The sequence below is a fragment of the Notolepis coatsorum genome, assembly GCF_963971535.1.
Source record: "Notolepis coatsorum genome assembly, chromosome: 17".
Classification (NCBI taxonomy): Eukaryota; Metazoa; Chordata; class Actinopteri; order Aulopiformes; family Paralepididae; genus Notolepis; species Notolepis coatsorum.
This window is the reverse complement of record NC_140181.1, coordinates 39469855-39489409: the sequence shown is the minus strand read 5'-3', so window position 1 is coordinate 39489409 and position 19555 is coordinate 39469855. Positions and strand designations below refer to the sequence as shown.

Sequence of the window (19555 nt, the reverse complement as noted above, 5' to 3'; positions counted from 1 at the left end):
GTTTTTGTTTATTGCACTTTGTTTTCTTGCTGAAAAATAAATGCTATGTTGCTAAATGGCTCATGAGAGGTATTTAAAGATGGTGGCTTTCTGAGATTTTGAGCAGGATGTGGAGTGACTCGTTCAACCTTTCTGATTGGTTGAAAATGGCCTTCATGTTTGAACTACATCGCCACCTACTGCTTTGGCATTGTACTACATGTATATACATCACTCGGTGGTCAGGAGACAAAACGACGTCTAACTTGCCTGCCATAACGTAGCGTTCTGAAAAACTAAACTGAAACTAATAGTTTTGGCCCTAATGTAACCGCAGCCTAAGTTACCCACACCTCAGATCAAAACAAAGCGAGCACACTACCAAGCGGGGCTTTTTTGCCTAGAGTTCGCTGTTTGATGGAATTACAGATTCTACCTTTTAATAAGTAATAACAAAAATGTATTAATCAGATAAACTGAACACAAAATATTCCTATGATTTAACATCCCGTTACTGCTCTTGCATTGTTTACATCCTGTGTCATCCTGCAAAGCTACACAAATATTCTTGTATTCTTTGTATTAGTGATGCACGATATATCGGCGGCCGATATGGCAGTTTTTTTTACACATCGGTATCGGTCCGATATCAAGATAGGGTCGATATGGGCCAAAAAATATATAAATATTATCTTTTTTTTTTCTTTTTACATGTTTTGGCCTTAAATAGTTTCAAAATATCAGTAATTTCTGAAAATAAGTTACAAAAGTAAAAAAAAAATATGCGTTTTGGAAAATAGCTCTTTATTTGATTATCATAAAAAAGTGTTTTCTATACAAAGATATCGACATCGGTAAATATCGGTATCGGCCAGAACAGCAATATTAATATCGGTTATCGGTATCGGCCACAATTTTCACATCGGTGCATCACTACTTTGTACGTCTATGCACACGGTCCATCCAGACTCCTAATCATCAGCCTTCTCTTGTTTCCCCCAGATTCTCTGTGAAGAGGAGGAAGCGAGGCGTAACACTCCACCAGAAGTGAGGGGCCCTGCTCGAAATGGGGCAATGCGGATTGAGTTCCGGTTCTGTGTGAGCTCAAGAGCGGAGGCAACCACGAGGACGAAGGCAAGGGCAGCTGGAGGGGGAGGCGGTGGAGGGGTGGCTCTGGTCATAAAAGAGGGCGTGGCACGGGAGGAGGGGCGCGCGGGATGGCGAACGGAAACGAGAGCAGCGAAGGGCCAGGCGGGCCCCTGGGAGCAGTGGCGGCCACCACAGGAGGTATGGTGGCCGGGGGTTCTTCCTCGCCCGTCTCTACCTACATCAAACTGGTCCTACTGGGGCTGATCATCTGCATTAGCCTGGTGGGCAACCTGGTGGTATCTCTGCTGGTGCTGAGAGACCGGGCCCTGCACAAGGCACCTTATTACTTCCTGTTGGACCTGTGCCTGGCCGACACCATTCGCTCGGCCGTCTGCTTCCCCTTTGTGCTGGTGTCGATCAAGAACGGCTCGGCCTGGACCTACAGTGTTCTGAGCTGCAAAGTGGTGGCCTTCATGGCAGTGCTTTTCTGCTTCCATGCCGCCTTCATGCTCTTCTGCATCAGCGTGACACGCTACATGGCCATCGCCCACCACCGATTTTACTCAAAGCGCATGACCTTCTGGACGTGCGTGGCTGTGGTGTGCATGGTGTGGACACTGTCGGTGGCGATGGCCTTCCCGCCTGTGTTCGATGTGGGCACCTACAAGTTCATTAGAGAGGAGGACCAGTGCATCTTCGAGCATCGCTATTTCAAGGCTAACGACACGCTGGGCTTCATGCTGATGCTCGCTGTGCTCATTCTGGCGACGCACGTGGTCTACATGAAGCTACTACTTTTCGAGTACAAACACCGCAAGATGAAGCCTGTGCAGATGGTGCCGGCCATCAGCCAAAACTGGACCTTCCACGGGCCGGGGGCCACCGGCCAAGCAGCGGCCAACTGGATTGCAGGCTTCGGCCGGGGCCCCATGCCGCCCACTCTGCTGGGAATCCGCCAGAACTTGCACAACCAGAACCGGCGCCTGCTGGGCATGGATGAGTTCAAGGCGGAGAAGCAGCTCGGCAGGATGTTTTACGTGATCACCCTGCTTTTCCTGGTGCTCTGGTCTCCCTACATCGTGGCTTGCTACTGGCGGGTGTTCGTCAAGGCCTGCACAATACCACACCGGTACCTCTCCACCACCGTGTGGATGAGCTTTGCCCAAGCCGGGGTCAACCCCATTGTCTGCTTCTTCCTCAACAAAGATCTGCAGAAAGGGCTCCTGGCCCACCTACCAGCCTGCTGCAGGACTAAACCTCATGTGCCACCAGAGCCTTACTGTGTCATGTGAGCAGAGATGCTAATCTGTGCACAGAGAAGGGGGTTGGGAGATTATGAGGGGTGGAGGGTGGGGGGAGGGGCAGGAAAGGTGGTGTAGTGATTGTTTTTGAGTTACTGTGGCCTTTGATTCAATGGGAGATGGTGCTGACTGAGGGCATTTTCACACCTAAGTCTGTTTGAAATAGTTTTTATTGGTTTGGTTTTGTTTCACGTTGCCAATTGACAAACGAACCAAACTTGCTACACAAAGCTATGGTATCATGCAGGTCAGCCTTTAGTTTGAGATCATTTTGAATGCTAACATATGTGGAAACATTTATTTAAAAAGGTATACATTTGGCACAAATTACAATCAACATTTTCCAATTCACTGTTGGTGAATAATTAGGCTACTGTCTACTGTCACCTGAAGCATGCAAGACGTTTGATTAGTGTCATCGTTTGATACAATTATTTTGAACTCACTAAAAGCGAAAATAATAACCTTGTGATGATGAAAGATTGCACATTTGGAGATATGGAAAGATGTCAACAAAAACTGTCCAATCAGCTTCATTATATGGGGGTATTTTTGGGGGTAATTTCATGGTTTTGGACTGATTGCTGTCATACCTCAAACAAACCACACCAGGGTTTGCCTGGAAGCGGACAGAGACCACCTCAAACAGGTGGACTGGGGTGCAGTTGTTTGCTGCGGACCTGAATTGTATTACCGTGTTCACACACCAACCCAGACAAGCAGGACTAACTGGTGTGAAAGTGCCCTGAGCTCAATGTGAACCACTGAGTTACTGAAAAAAACTGAAATAGAAGGAGCAACATGGAGTTTTGTGGAAATACCTCTTTATCAAAGGAAACGTATTATGCTTAGCATTACGGCATACACGAAGAGTCAGTCATATGGTAGATGTTGCCAAAATATGTGGTATAGCGTAGTATAAAGTGTAGTATAAATGGGTGTAAGTCTGATCGATGATAATAATGTGACTGGTTCTAGGATGCTAGGACTTACTTTTGGGCCCAGAGGAGGTGTCGTGGGCCTAACTCAACAAAACATCTGACAGGAAGGTGCCCACATGATAACTCGTCCCCACACCCCCATTCCTTTAACCTTTAAACTAAGTTCCTACATTGCCTCTTATCGTGCAGAAGATTAACTTAAGACTTGCCTGGTGCAGACATGTCCAGAAACACCTGCTACGGACACAAATAATGTGTTCAGAATCGCAGAGTACAAATGGAAAATATACCACTGTATAGATTCTCCAACCAATCACAGCAAAACATTAGATTGATTTGCAAATACTCACAATCCCCTTGTATGCCACAGACACAACCAGCGACACAATAAGAAAAAACACTGGCACGCCTGGCGTTCAATACTTGCATAAGTGCTAGTTTATGGCACAAGGGATTACATCACATCCCGTGCAGTGGTAAATGTCATTACAGTCAATTATCTCCATGTATTGAATAATTTTGTCCAGGTCTTATAATGCATGACCCAAATTGTTTATAGATGCACTGGGCGGAGTGAGGCGTGGTCTCTGGATTTACATGACAAAATGCGTCCATAAATGTTCTCCTACATTTGTTAACTGGCTAGTAGATTTCCCACCAAACCACTGTTTTTTGTTAGATCTAATCTTCTCATTTCAAACTAAACATGTTTTGCTGACCTATTATCACAACATTTGGCCGTCGCTGCTGTCCAACTGAGGAATAACTTTGTAAGGCATGAAAACAAAGACAATGTTGATCACCTCACTTTAGCCTGGAAGCATGACACCCTGGCATGTGGACTTATTCTAAGAACACACATATTATTTAGGGATGGACTGGTAACACTTTTTCATCTGCAATATCGAGTCCTCAACTCTAAGTATCGGATGGTACCAAGTATCAGTCCGATCCATTACTTTTACTGAGCAGTAGCCTATAGACCTAGTTTAGGCCATTCGTTTAGGGTCATTGGGCAAACATGCTTTAGATCTACCGGTAATCCAAATGTCTCCACTAGAGAGATTTAACATCCTACCATGTGTGAAAAAGGCTGGAAATGCCGCTACTTGGAATTCTGACATGTTCCAAATGGTTCATGGTATTGGATTTTAGTAATGGGGAAATTCTCAAATTTCAATACTGTTATAGTTGAGTATCAGCCCAATATCAGAAGTGGTATCCATATTGGGGCAGCATCCCTAATTCTAGTAGGTTCTTCACATTTTGTTGATATTTCTTTCCTATAGGGACAATGCTCTTTGATCAAGATTTCTGAATACTGCAGTACAGCCAACCTCCATCAGTGAGAATATCCACCCCAAAACATGTTGAGAGTGAAATTGCATGTATTCCTACTTGCACCTGAAAAACCACTGATGATGCTCGATATGTGAAGAAAAGCAGCTTGTTTGTTTTATCACAGCAATTTTATGTGAAGGTCCTTATGGCTGAAGGTCCGTATGGCTGAAATTGTTGCGTAAAGACGATTGCCCTGAAGTTTATGTTGTTCATCCTGTCGACCTGCTTCTCCAAATGTAGATGAATGATTGTCTGTTGGAACTCCTGAACGACTTAAAGGAAAATGCAGCATCACTGCTTCCTCTCTCTGCTTGAATCAAAGGCAACAGTAACGGTAAAAAAAAATGTTTTGTGTCAAATATATCACGTTCGCACACATCCAGTTTCCATGAACCGTTTTATTAATTTACTTGTCTGTTATCTGCTCACCTGCCTATCCTGAAAACTAATTTGTGTTCCATACAGCTGTTACTCTGGAAAAAAAAAGAGTTCTAAGAACAGACAAACACCCCTTTGACATGACAGCATATATGATTACATGGAAATGTATGTGTGCTGTTCCTAATCAAATATGATTACAAAATGAAAGAAGACCAGGAGATGATACAGGACACGGTTCATGCTGTGTATCCTTTAAGGGCAAGGACTAGTATTAGAGAATATCAGCTGAGTATCAGCAGCAGTTAAACAGCAGGATTGTTAAACAGATGCTTTGATTTGAGATTATGGAAATATATGGGAGCTCAGTATATATGTGATCAGCCATGACCGATGTCACAACATTGAGCTCTCTTAACCCTGAGAGACCCGCTTGCCGACATTGCGGTCTTTCAGAGGCTGTAGCTCTTAAAGCTAGAGTGAAGACACTGGTATGAAACTAGATCATCTAAGGAATCCTTTGCTACCAACCACGTTGTGCTAGCCTGTCGGGATGGGGGTTAAAGAATGCTCAAAATTTTGGTAAAATGTTGTTGAGGGAAAAACTAGCCTGGCCATTTTCAAAGGGGTCCCTTGACTTCTCACCTCAAGATATCTGAATGAACATGGGTTCTATGGGTAGCCAGCCATGCGTCTCCCCTTTACAGACATTCCCACTTTATGCTAATTTCATACAGTTTTGGGCAAAAACCATGCAGTTTTTTGCATGCAGTATAAATGTGTTATTTTCGCCTATTCTGAAAATGGTGTGTTTGAATATTTCTGCATACTGGGGTCACTAAACAGTCGAGAAATTGCATAAATTGGGGGTGACTGAAAAGCTCAGACTCCTATGGATCCAACAATCTCAATTGTATTCACGTGTGATGATGTTAGTCCCCATAGTAGCCATTTCATTGACCTATTGTGACCTCTAGGATAATACCAGCCTCATGAAACCTTACAACCACAGACTATAGACCTGGGCCATTCAGTGGATGTATGGCTTTCCCAGGTATATTTACAATAAGGGGGGTTTCTGCGCTCGCCATCCAATCGCTGGAAAATGCAATTCTTACAGAAATCTCCAAATGTCAAAGGTTTTATGGTGTTCCTCAAGGTCTTGGTGTCTTAATGTGGTATTTTGGGGGGTTTTGACCATGTTTATCAATTCTCAAAGTGGTCAAAAATTGTTAAATTGTGCACCAAATCTGTGTAACGAATTTATCAACTCAAAAATTGCTGCAACAACTTATGAGACGTAACTGAGTATGTGAACGGCCATCATACACTTCCATCATAATGTTCTAAGCCTTTATACTCTCTAAACTTTCAACATTTGAATTAGGCACCTAACCAAAACACAAGTGTTTATTACAGATTCATGGCTAGAAAGACTTGCCACATGGTGCTGAGCTGCATCTCAAAATAATGGATCTTCGGGTTCCCAGATTTCAGATGATGTCACCACTACTATGTGGCATCTACTGTTGACCTTCTATCTCCAGCTAAACGATCCCCTGTCCCCCAACAATGGGTCTATGGTTCTAGGGGTTAATATCATTACATACCTGTTTGTTACAACTCAAATCAATACATTCACACGACCCAAGAGGTTTTCATGCACTGCTGGTCACATCTCATCACAGCTCACTTCAGTTCTAATACTGCTACCAGAATGTTGATGAATCAAAGTGTCTTATACTGTAATTAAAGGTAGAAACACAATTCTCTCTCCCTCCTTTCCTATAACCCATTCTGCTACAGACCCTTACATCCCACCATACTACAGTATGGAGTGCATGTGGTATTAATTAACGATTGACAGGAATACAAGGGGGAACCCTCCCTTTCCGAGAGCTTCCCTGATTGGTTGGAGGAGTGAGCCACACATTAATTTATAAAAAAGATATATACAAATAAAAAGGCAGTGCTCTAGTAATAACTGAAACTTTCTCATAACGTTGAATAAAATAAAATATCGCCGTTTATGGGGGAAAGAAATTTTTATCATTCAGCAAAATGTTACCGCTGATAGAGCTTGGTCAGGTTTTGCTATGGGCACCATACTGCTAAACGGTTGGCCGCAAATATGCAAACAATGCCCTCTGTGACATCACCACGGTGAGAGGGTATTCCAAATATCAGCTGGCACTGAATAAGCAGTTACTAAGCAACAGCCATGGGGGCAGGATAGTGGAGCTAAAATGGCCACCACCGAAAACCACACCTCACCTACAGCACCTTTAAATATTGAGTTGAGATTCTGAACTGATTATTGTGGAGAGTCCATATTAACGTCATAAGAATGTGCAGAGGATGTTAGAAATTACAACTTTTATTTCTAGATAAGGACGGGATTATGACCATCATTTTGGGAAGGTCTTGGGGGTATGAGGGTGGGATAGAGGGCAACATTTTGCCTGTGACTATTTTTGCACACATCTTGATAAATTGATGAACTGTGTTATTTTTTTCTTTGTTTGTTTGTTCCTCTCAAAAATGATCTTTGACTTGAAGTGGATTGTGATTAAGTGTAGGGCAGGACACAGAGATTGTAATATCTTAAGTGAATGTCTTGACAACGTGATGGCCCTTAATGCCGAGGCTAAACTGTGTGGGGGTTTTGGGTTTTCTAGTGGCTCCCCTCTTCTCTGTGGTGTAACCGGCGATGTCTACCAATAACAAGCCAACATCCACCCATAACAAGCTGAGATCTACCCAATAACAACATCTAACAATAACATCTACTAATAACATCATCTACCAATAACAACAAGCCACAGAAATGTCATTGCCATTTTATATGTTCAGCGTTTATTAAGGCCTTACTCCATACAATAGTTGAAACCAATTCAACAAAGAGCTGACAGATGTATGCCTCTTCTGTACGTGCTGAAGTGATTTAAAAAAGGGAGGGGGGGTATTGAAACCAATGGAGAAAACACATCACTAGTGACATTTGGACACATCTCTCTTTCCCTAACAGGAACCCCTGTTACAGACAATGATGGGAATTGGGAAAAAAAAGAGAGAAGGAAAAAAAAGAGACAATTTTAACAATGGGAACGTCCACTTTTAAGTGAAGAACTGAGGAAACTTTAATAAAAGAAATTATTTTAAAAAGACTGAAGGATTTTGACAAAAAGCCCTTCCTGGATTATTATGGAATTCCCCTTTCTTTTCCTTAGGCCCGCCCCCTACTCTCTCATAGCCACGTGGGGAAGAGAGACAGAGAGAGAGAAGACTGGACGTATACATTTTGATCTATGAGGACGAAGCTAGAGAGCAGACGTGTGGATGGTGGGTTGTGTTGGAGAGGAAGGGAGATGAGGGGGTTATGTTTTTTTTATAAGCAGACACGCCGGACAGTGCTTTTTTTCAGTTGCTTCAGGCAGACTATCTTTTGTAAATTAACTGTGACCTCTGTACTATTTCATGTGTATTATATGGACAGCTGTCTAACTTTGAGGATGCAGTGAGGTGTGTGGCAAAAAGGGAGTTCCCGATCATCGTATTTTTACCGTGTGTGTGTGTGTGTTTCTCTACGTTACAGTATGAATGTGCGGACATATCGATGATGGCTAGAGGGATGGAGCACGCGGGGTCGGAGGGTGGTGCGTTGGGGCAGCCGGGGGAAGGGGGTCATAGACTGCATTTTGAAGAGATGACTCTTATAAATGCTTCCTCTGTATCCCTTCTCCTAACCGTGTTCATGACGAGGATTCGAAGGTGCTTAAAACCAATGAAATTCACTCTAAATCCCTTGATTTTTATTATTAGGTTCCTAAAAAAATCGTTTGAGACAGACAGGGCTCGTTCCGAGTCGAGTACAATTGTGCACACTTGTTTCTTTCCGAATGTGTCGGTGAAGAATGAATAAAAAGATTAAAAAGACTTAATTGATGTAATCTACATTTAAAAGATGGCCAAACATGAATTGTCCCCATTTTGAAAACACCTTGAAATATCACTGACATCAAAACTCCTAATTGCCTTTCTATTCTTAGCTTCTGCCTTTTTTGTATATAAGTTAGGCTCTATAAATAGCCCAAAGTGGACGAATTTGACAACTGAATGCCTAAATAATTTCTTTATTACAAATCCTCCAGTGTTGGTTATTGTGGTCAATGCGCACAATAGTGGGACGTTTAAGAGAATATTTCCTCAAAAACACATCTATTTCCATCTGCTGAAGAACCTCAATGATGCAGTACAACTGTGTTTTGAAAAAGAGACGTGGCCTATGAATTTAGCAAATCCTTTGTCCGTTTAACCTTCAAGATTAAACGTCAAAGGAGAAAAGAAGCAACCTGCAACGTTAAAATCAAACATGAAAGACCAGAGGTTTGAAGAATATCCATTTACATTTCTTCTGACTTCTCCCTTAATATCATGGAAGCAAATCAGAAGGTGGTGGTGTTTTTTTTTCTTTCTGTATTATTATGAGAAAAAAAACTGGTTGAAGCTGTTCAGCATGTCTCTGGCCATTTCAAATTTTTGTTGTTGGTTTTGTAATGAAAAATAAATTTCCTTTGAAATTATTGAGAGATTATTATGATTAACTGTCTTTTGTCTGTGTACGTTTGGTATAATTAAACTACCACAATTAACAGCACAGAAAAACAAATAAAGCAATGGTAAACTTTTCATACTTGCTGAAGGAAGCAGTTATTGTTCTGTTGCAAATCTGCAACAGACCAATAATTTTCGGGCTAGGCTCATATTCTACACATGAAATGATAAAGATGTATTATTGAAAGAGTAATTGGAGTGACAGATACGAGCGAGTACAGTCAAGATGCTGGGAGCAGCACCCCTGCAATGTTAGCCACTGGCTGGAGGAGCTCTTCACTCTGAGCTGGACTTGAGAGAAGACCTTTCCATTATGAGCCTCCTCCTATGACCTGGGGTTTCATTATGAGAGCCTCCTCCTATGACCTGGGGTTTCATTATGAGAGCCTCCTCCTATGACCTGGGGTTTCATTATGAGAGCCTCCTCCTATGACCTGGGGTTTCATTATGAGAGCCTCCTCCCATTACCTGAGGTTTCATTATGAGCCTCCTCCTATGACCTGGGGTTTCATTATGAGCCTCCTCCTATGACCTGAGGTTTCATTATGAGCCTCCTCCTGTGACCTGGGGTTTCATTATGAGCCTCCTCCTATGACATGAGGTTTCATTATGAGAGCCTCCTCCTGTGACCTGGGGTTTCATTATGAGCCTCCTCCTATGACCTGAGGTTTCATTATGAGAGCCTCCTCCTATGACCTGGGGTTTCATTATGAGCCTCCTCCCATTACCTGAGGTTTCATTATGAGCCTCCTCCTATGACCTGGGGTTTCATTATGAGCCTCCTCCTATGACCTGGGGTTTCATTATGAGCCTCCTCCTATGACCTGAGGTTTCATTATGAGCCTCCTCCTATGACCTGAGGTTTCATTATGAGCCTCCTCCTATGACCTGAGGTTTCATTATGAGCCTCCTCCTATGACCTGAGGTTTCATTATGAGCCTCCTCCTATGACCTGGGGTTTCATTATGAGCCTCCTCCTATGACCTGAGGTTTCATTATGAGCCTCCTCCTATGACCTGAGGTTTCATTATGAGCCTCCTCCTATGACCTGGGGTTTCATTATGAGCCTCCTCCTATGACCTGAGGTTTCATTATGAGCCTCCTCCTATGACCTGGGGTTTCATTATGAGCCTCCTCCTATGACCTGGGGTTTCATTGAGCCTCCTCCTATGACCTGAGGTTTCATTATGAGCCTCCTCCTATGACCTGAGGTTTCATTATGAGCCTCCTCCTATGACCTGGGGTTTCATTATGAGCCTCCTCCTATGACCTGAGGTTTCATTATGAGCCTCCTCCTATGACCTGGGGTTTCATTATGAGCCTCCTCCTATGATCTGAGGTTTCATTGAGCCTCCTCCTATGCTCTGAGGTTTCATTATGAGAACCTCCTCCTATGATCTGAGGTTTCATTGAGCCTCCTCCTATGACCTGAGGTTTCATAGGAACAAAAGCTTCTTCTCAGCTCGTTGTCAGTATGAAGCACAAAGGTCTTTAAAGGACTGGGTCCTCAGCTCCCTGGATGGTCACTGAGGTTCCCTTCACAAATCCACCAACAGCTCCTGTGTCTTCACAACACTGAGCTGCAGGTGGTTCTTCTCACGCCAGAAGACAAAGTCCCCCCAACCCCCATCAGTACACCGATCTATGGATGTAAACCATGACCCATATTTACTAAAGCAGACTGCCTCAAGTCTTTAAAGAAAATGCAGGATTTTATGCATTGAAATATCACAAACATTTCATCATGAATTGAGGCTGACAGAATGACGCTTCTCTGCGAAACCACGTCAACATGTGACGCCACTTTGCTGCGCAATGCCCCCAGAATGTTGCTTGTGTAAAAGATGATACATACAATTTGCCACAACGATAGATATTGGTGTGCCAATACTTATATCCATACATACAAATATCACATTGATAAGATGTGATACAATACAATAAGAGTGTACATCACAAGTCGGATTGATACAAGATTTTGTTCACATATACACATATCCTTGGTCTACAACTTTGCCAATAGGACCACCATGTCTGCCATATTGGATTTTCCATCATTAGCTTTTTTTTCAACTAGTAGTGTCACAGGTTGACTTGTAACCAGAGACTGTGTAAACAGTCGGTGGCCTGAGGCCATGTGAAGCCCCACTAGTAACACTGACATTCAACCTTGATTTGCAATCATGAGAGGCAGCTAGACTATGTAATTGGAGGTCACAGGCTTTATTGTTTGTGTGGTATTGGTTACTGTGTATTATACTTTCCACACTCCTCCTTCTGCTGTCTCTCATAAGCATTCCTATAGGAAGACGATGACATCATGGGCCTAAGCCTTGAAGATAAAACCAGGACGGAGATATGGAATGTCAGACTGGTTCCTATGGGGGGGAAGTCTGACATTACACGACACCGCTTCTCTTCACATTATCTGCGACAGTTCTTCAAGCCTCTACAATGCCAACCCAGCTTCTTCCAACCCAACCACTACAGAGCGAGATAAGTAGCATTATTTTCTGCTCACATGTTGATGTTGGATATTGAACTATTAACGAATGAGCCACTCATTCAGCTCTCCGTTGACAGGTCGACCTATATCCTCTAGTCTACAACAACTGGAGAAGAGTGGTTCTGGAAGCACAATCACTCTGTGGATTCTTACCCCTGCACATGCTCAGTCCCCTCGTATTACAGAAGCCAGCTTTCTTGTGGCCTAGTTGCGGCTGACTCTCGCATTCGGGCTATTTTAGCTGACCTGAGGGCAGCTCGTACATTTTTCCCATTTGTTTGTAGATTGTCTGGCCCATTGTTTGTCCCTTCCCCACCAACCCTGTGTTTTTAGTATAGTGCAAGTATTGTAGGCAGCCATGTTTTTTCCTTGTCTCCCTTTTGGTCATTTTAAGTTGGTAAATTCAAGGCACCCCGCTAGTCAGGATGGTTTAGGGGAGCCCATCTGGAAATGGGTGGTAGTTCAATTAGCCCCCTAACATGTTTGAGAGCCCAGGCTCAGTGTGTAGTAGTAGCACAGCTTTCCCAGAGCTTTATTGTCTATTGTGTGCTGTGTACAATAATTACTAAGTATTTGGTGTATAAAGTGCCCTGCCCCCCCGGAGAAGTTCAACTGGTCGTCGAGGACAACACCAAGGTTCTTGGCGGTCGGGGACACGGTCACAGCTGCATTCTCGACTGTGATGGAAAGGTCGGTCAGGGGGGAGGATTTGGCCGGCAGGTGGAGCAATTCTGTTTTGCTTAGGTTCAGTTTGAGGTGGTTGGTCGTTATCCAGGCGGAGATGTCAGACAGACAGGCCGAGATCCACTCAGAGACGTGGATATCTGAGGGAGGGAAGGAGAGGAAGAGTTGAGTATCATCGGCATAGCAATGATACGAGAAGCCATGAGACGTGATAATGTTACCCAGTGATTTAGTGTAGAGGGAGAAGAGAAGGGGTCCTAGGACCGAGCCCTGGGGGACACCCGTCCGCAGGGGGCGGGTGGCCGACAGGGTCCCTCTCCATGACACTTGGTAGGAGTGGTCATTGAGGTATGATGTCAGCCATGTCAGCGCAGAGCCAGCCACTCCCATTCCTGCGAGGGACGTGAGGAGGATCTGATGGTTGACTGTGTCGAAGGCTGCAGATAGATCTAGGAGAATCAGGACAGAGGAGCGGCCTTTCGCTTTTGCTAAGTGAAGTGCCTCTGTGACCGCAATGAGGGCCGTTTCTGTGGAGTGGCCAGTCCGGAAGCCTGACTGATTAGAGTCTAGGAGGTCATTCTGTAAGAGATAAGCAGTAAGTTGGTTGGATATAGCACGTTCAAGTGTTTTAGAAAGGAAGGAGAGAAGAGAGACAGGACGATAGTTGCCTATGGCGGTGGGGTTCAGGGTTGGTTTTTTTTATGAGCGGTGTGACTTGTTTTAGGGAGGTGGGGACCACCCCCGAGTTGAGAGAGGAGTTGATGGTTGCCCTTAGGAATGGGAGGATGTCTGGTGCTATGGTCTGGAGGAGTGGGGAGGGTAACTGATCCAGCTGGCATGTAGTCAGACGGTTCAACGTTACCAATGTTAGGGTCTCAGCTTCTGTAATGGGAGAGAAAGATGACAGTGTGAAGGATGAGGTTCTCGATTCAGTATTTGGAATGTGTGGGGGTTGGGAGAAGGAGCTGCGGATGTTCTCCACTTTTTCCTCAAAGACGATTGCAAAGTCTTCGGCAGAGAGAGATTAGGGGGGAGGGGGTGGGGGGGGGGGGGGTGAGGAGGGAGGACATGGTAGCATGCCGTTTGCGAAGGTTCTTGGCAGAGGTCTCGATCCTATGGCCTTGATCTTTTTGATTGTTTGAAGGTGCTATAGATAAAATTTGTATGTAGACTAATCATGAGAAAACACATGCAGAGCTTTCAGAAAGGTTCAGAATGGGGCGCACCACGTTAAGACACATACTGCGCAATTGCAACATCCTGGGTTCAAATCCGTGTTAAAATAAAAAGGTTCAGAAGTATTGCTTTCCACCCAAAGAAATCCTTGATGTTGGCAGCAGGTCCACCATTAATGTTGTTTACATGTTGCATGCGTGTATGCCCTCCCTACTTCCCATGTCCCTATGTGGAATGCACATGATTGGATAAAAGTGCTGCTAGTTGAGACATGCTGGCATGCTAATAACCTTTTAAGCTTAGGTGCAATTCAGAAGATTTGGAACATAATTAGTGTCACTCCAAAAACTTAAATTTAGATATTTCTATTTAGAAAATTGCCCATTATAAACGGGTGTTCCATGCTCCAGGATACTTGATGAACATGATACAATGCCATCTACTTCACTGTATATTATTGTATTTAACACTTACAATATGTGTTGTGGTGGATTATGTTGGTGACACGATGGACACCAATACTGGAAATCGCGATCAGACTATTGGAATATTCTTTTTGGGGTACCTCCTAGTGAAGGTAAGGACTATATGACATCAATCCTGCTTTGATCCAACCATGAATGAATGAATGAATGAATGAATGAATGAATGAATGAATGAATGAAAAAGTGTATTTTTGAACATGTAATTCTCCATATTCCTCCAAACAAATCACGGTATCTAGCTCCGTCAAACCAAACAATCATAAAAAAAAAGAATTTTATAAAAAAACTTTTTTTTAAAACATTAAAAAAAAAAGGAATTATAAACAAAAGGTCAAGAGCAATGTGTTTAGTTGGCAGACATGTCCAAAAAAGGAGTAGAGGGAAGCTAAGCTTATTGATCCCTACCCCCTTACATTTATATTTGTTCTTCCATTAATTTTACTAGATATAACATAATTTAGTATATTACAATATAGAATATACTTTTACTTATAATAAAAGATAAAATTTTAATTATTCACTTGACAGCAGTGAATATAGTACAGCACTACATAACACAATATAACATAACTTAGTTTATCCTCATTACTCATTTCTGTATTTCTCTAATGTCGATTTCTTTAGCTGCTTTTTAAATTGTGCCATATGTTTACTCAGTTTGATGTATTCAGGTAAATTATTCCACAACTTCACTCCACACACCAATATGCACATGCGTTTCAGCGTAGTGTGTACCATTTGTTGTTTAAGATTCCCTCTCCCTCTTAAGTTATATTCTCCTTCCCTGTCTCTGAACCATTTTTGAATGTTGCCTGGGATTAGTTTGTATCTGGCTTTGTATACAATGAGGGCAGTTTTGAAATCCACTAGGTCCATACATTTCAATGCTTGTAGCTTTATAAATAAGTTATTGGTCTGTTCATAATATCCTACATTGTTGATTATTCTTATTGCTTTTTTTTGCATGGTGCATATTGGCTGTAGAGTGCGTTTGTAGGTATTACCCCACACCTCCGCACAGTAGCTCATATATGGTAGGAGGAGTGTACAGTACAGTGTATACAGTGTTTTTTTTTGTTTAAGAATGTGTCTTATCTTGCATAAAACACCAACACTCCGTGCCAATTTAGTCCTGACATATTTGACTTGAGGTTTCCAGTTGAGTTTGTGGTCTATTATTACACCCACAAATGTATTCTCAAATACCCTCTCCAGTTTAGATATAGATATAGCCCTGCCTCCTGGAAGAGACGGTATCCCACCAGAAATGTACCTCTCATGTTGGGATGTAATTGGACCCCTATTACTTAATATGATTCTATATTCAATCAAGGAGGGGAACTTCCATAAGAACGACAATATTGCACTCATAACAGTCCTCCTTAAAAAAGACAAAGACCCCACCGATTGCGGTAGTTATCGGAACCGACATCAAGCTGTACTCCATTAGCCATCAGACTTCAAAAGCATATGACGTCTTTAGTTCATCCTGACCAGACTGGCTTCATAAGAGGCCGCTTGATCACAGATAATATAAGACGGTTACTACATGTGCTAGATGCCAGCAAGGATGACACCACACCTAAGGCGATGCTGTCCCTGGATGCGATGAAAGCCTTTGATAGGTTGGAATGGTCTTATCTATGGGCAGTATTAGAAAGGATGGGGTTAGGAAAAGGATTCATTGATATGATTAAAGTATTATACAAAGACCCATCGGCCATGATTACAACAGGTATAATCACCTCCGAAATCTTTACGGTATCGCACTCTTCCAGACAGGGTTGCCCTCTTAGTCCCGGACTATTCGCTTTATCATTAGAGCCTTTAGCACAATATATAAGACAATCCCAATCCATAGAACCAATCGCAATTAAGGGCACACAACATCATATTCGTTTATATGCGGACGACGTAATATTGTTCATGCAAAACCCTAAAACCTCAATGCCTCATCTTCTCAAGTTGATTGATGACTTTGGCAATCTATCGGGATTTAGGATAAATTGGCCAAAGTCGGCTTTCCTTCCACTTAATGCCCCTGCAGAGAATATACTCCTTCCAGAAGAAATACCAATGGTTAAACACTTCAGATGTTTAGGAATTGAGGTATTCCCTACTATAAGCCAAACGGTGAAGTACAATTACACAAAAATCCAAGATAATATCAAAAATGACTTTGACAGGTGGTCCAAACTTAAAAACTCAGTACAGGCACGAGTATCACTAGTTAAGATGGATGTTTTACCTAGAATCAACTTCATTAGCTCAATGTTACAGTTACCCCCTCCTGATGGTTACTGGAAAAAATTACACTCCACCGCATATACATTTATTTGGAATAACAAACCTCCATGAATAAAAAGATCCACCGCACAGAGAAACAAAGCCGACGGAGGTTTGGCATTTCCAGACTTTTACCACTATTTTAAAGCATACTCTTTAAGACCACTGACAACCTGGTTTGACTCCCAAGCATCTGTATCCTGGAGAAACTTAGAAGAAAATATAGTAGCACCACATAGACTGCAGGACATAGTATACACCATATTATCAATTAAGCAATGCGAATTGAAATTTGGCCCCCTTATTACACATGTGATCCGGATATGGTGTGAAACACAAAAAAAAATATTCTAACCAACATAAATGGCATAGCCATACTCCCCTATTCAATAAAAATGCACTCCTTATTGGAAAACAACCTATAAGATACCCCAAATGGGAAAAGCAGGGCATACACACATTGGGAGATGTTTTCAACAAACAGGGTTTTTGTAGCTATCAAGATATACATAAAAAAAATTACCTCACCAGTTCCACATATTATGTTTACGCACAGTTATTGGATTGTTTGAAGGCTCATGGAGTCCCATTAAGGATACCAATTGAGCACCACAGATATCACAAATTCTTCTATGAAAGAAAGACATCGAGAGGATTCGTATCTGATTTTTATCATCACTTACTAACGTCTTCATATGGAATCCTCCCCCTAGACTCAGTCTGGAGGAGGGATATACCAGACTTGGAAATAGATTTTGATTGGCAAGAAGTCTGTGCAAACGTTCGAATTGCGTCATGTAACCCGGACCATCAACAAATTAATCTTAATTATATTCATAGGACATACCTGACTCCTATACGATTGAACTGAATGGGACTTAAACAAGACTCCCTATGTTCCTTATGTAGAAATGGGGATGAGGGTACATTCATGCACATGTATTGGGATTGCCCACCGGTTAAAATATTTTGGAAAGAAGTGTCCCAGCAATTATCAGTATTCTTATCTCTGAACATACCTGTACATCCCTCTGTATTGCTGTTGAATGATGTATTTCAGTTTGCAGCCCCTATACAGCTAAAGAGACTAGTTTTATCTGGTCTCACAGCTGCTAAAAAGCTGATAGCATCACGATGGATTCAACCAGAAAAAATGTGCCGGAAGGTATGGGTTCTTACTTATCTCGATGTGATTTATCTAGAAATATATACAGCAAGAATTTTAGGGGTCAGTGAAACCAACATTGCAATCTGGTTAGAAGTGGTGGAGAGAATAAAAGCTAGCATATGAAGTGTAGTGCCTGGTTAGAAACGAAAGAAAATGGATGGATTATCCAAGTGGGGGTCCGGGGGGGGTGAGCGAGCAAGAGCATATGTATGTAGGGTATTAGATAGCAAGTATTAGGTATATATCTCGTAAACCACATTTATAATGATTCAAATGGTGATTTCATTGGATGTTTACTGTTAATGCTTGTGAGTCTAATTTGTTGTTATGTTTATGTTTAAAAAATAATAAAAAAAAGAAAATACAAAAAAATAATATATATATATATCCCTGCAAACACCGCCACGCAGCCCTATCTCTTAGAGTGGTGGCACAGTAGGAACTAAGATGGGCTAGGCCTCTGGCGCTGAAAGAGTTAAGCACCTTGTTAAAAAATGGGCTGTTTTCAAGTAATTCCAGGCCTTGACTTTTTTAAATAAAAAATCATGCCCTTTAAACACTTCAAGGACCTTGTGCGAACCCTGTATACTATACTATGTCAAGGGTGACAGTGGCTCAGGAGGTAGAGCGGTCGTCTGGTAATCAGAAGGTTTCCGATTCGATTCCAGCAGCATGCATGACCTTGAGCAAGGCACTTAAACCCTAACTGCTCCCGATTGTACCGTCGGTGTGTGAATGTGAGTGAAAGGGTGAATGTGATGCATGGGTTGTAAAGCGATTTGGATAAAGCGTTATATAAATGCAGTGCATTTACTATACAGATGGGGCCAGGTCTTACAGGTGGAGGAGGGGACTGTCACCACACCAGGTCTTACAGGTGGAGGAGGGGACTGTCACCACACCAGGTCTTACAGGTGGAGGAGGGGACTGTCACCACACCAGGTCTTACAGGTGGAGGAGGGGACTGTCACCACACCAGGTCTTACAGGTGGAGGAGGGGACTGTCACCACACCAGGTCTTACAGGTGGAGGAGGCGACTGTCACCACACCAGGGGATTCAGAGCAAACTGACCACATGGCTCCCTGGCCGGCGGCCGCAGACAGATAACAAAAGAGACGGCTTCCTCCTTGCGCTTCTAAAAGAGAAATGCCACTCGTTTTAAGAATCGTGCCCCGGTATAGTTCAGTCAATATGTGTGATCCTGCACCACTCTCTCCTATAGATAAAAATCTGAGAAAGAACCCTCCAATCGGTTGTCACCTTGATATAGCATCTGGGCCTGCTCCATAGAAAAGTATTGATGCTCTGACTTTGAGGCCATACAATCTTTGTGAGCTCTTACACCCAAATTAGCTTTTAATTCTGGTTTAGACCTTCTACCAATGCTAGAATATGAACCTCATTTCCAAGAGCTCACGCAAACATTTTAAAGGCAAAATGCATTTGAATGGGCCTCACTAAGTCAGAGCCCTGTTCACTGTCTAAGGAGCAGCCCCAGACTTTACATCCCAGTGACATCAGTGTTCTCTTTGATTTCTAGCTTTACGAGAGAGCAGTGCCTGTTCACAAATACTGTCCTGGGGCACAGCAATGACATGTGTGAAT

At 42.7% G+C, this 19555-nt stretch overlaps 1 protein-coding gene across 1 annotated transcript; it reads left to right on the top strand.

The window, feature by feature from the left end:
• Positions 1-1098: 1098 nt before the first annotated feature.
• On the top strand, positions 1099-2360 carry gpr173 (G protein-coupled receptor 173; the record flags this gene model as incomplete). Its single annotated transcript, XM_084333052.1, has 1 exon — positions 1099-2360. Exon 1 carries the CDS (start codon positions 1197-1199, stop codon positions 2358-2360), a length of 1164 nt encoding a protein of 387 aa, XP_084189178.1. The 5' UTR covers positions 1099-1196.
• Positions 2361-19555: the final 17195 nt, after the last annotated feature.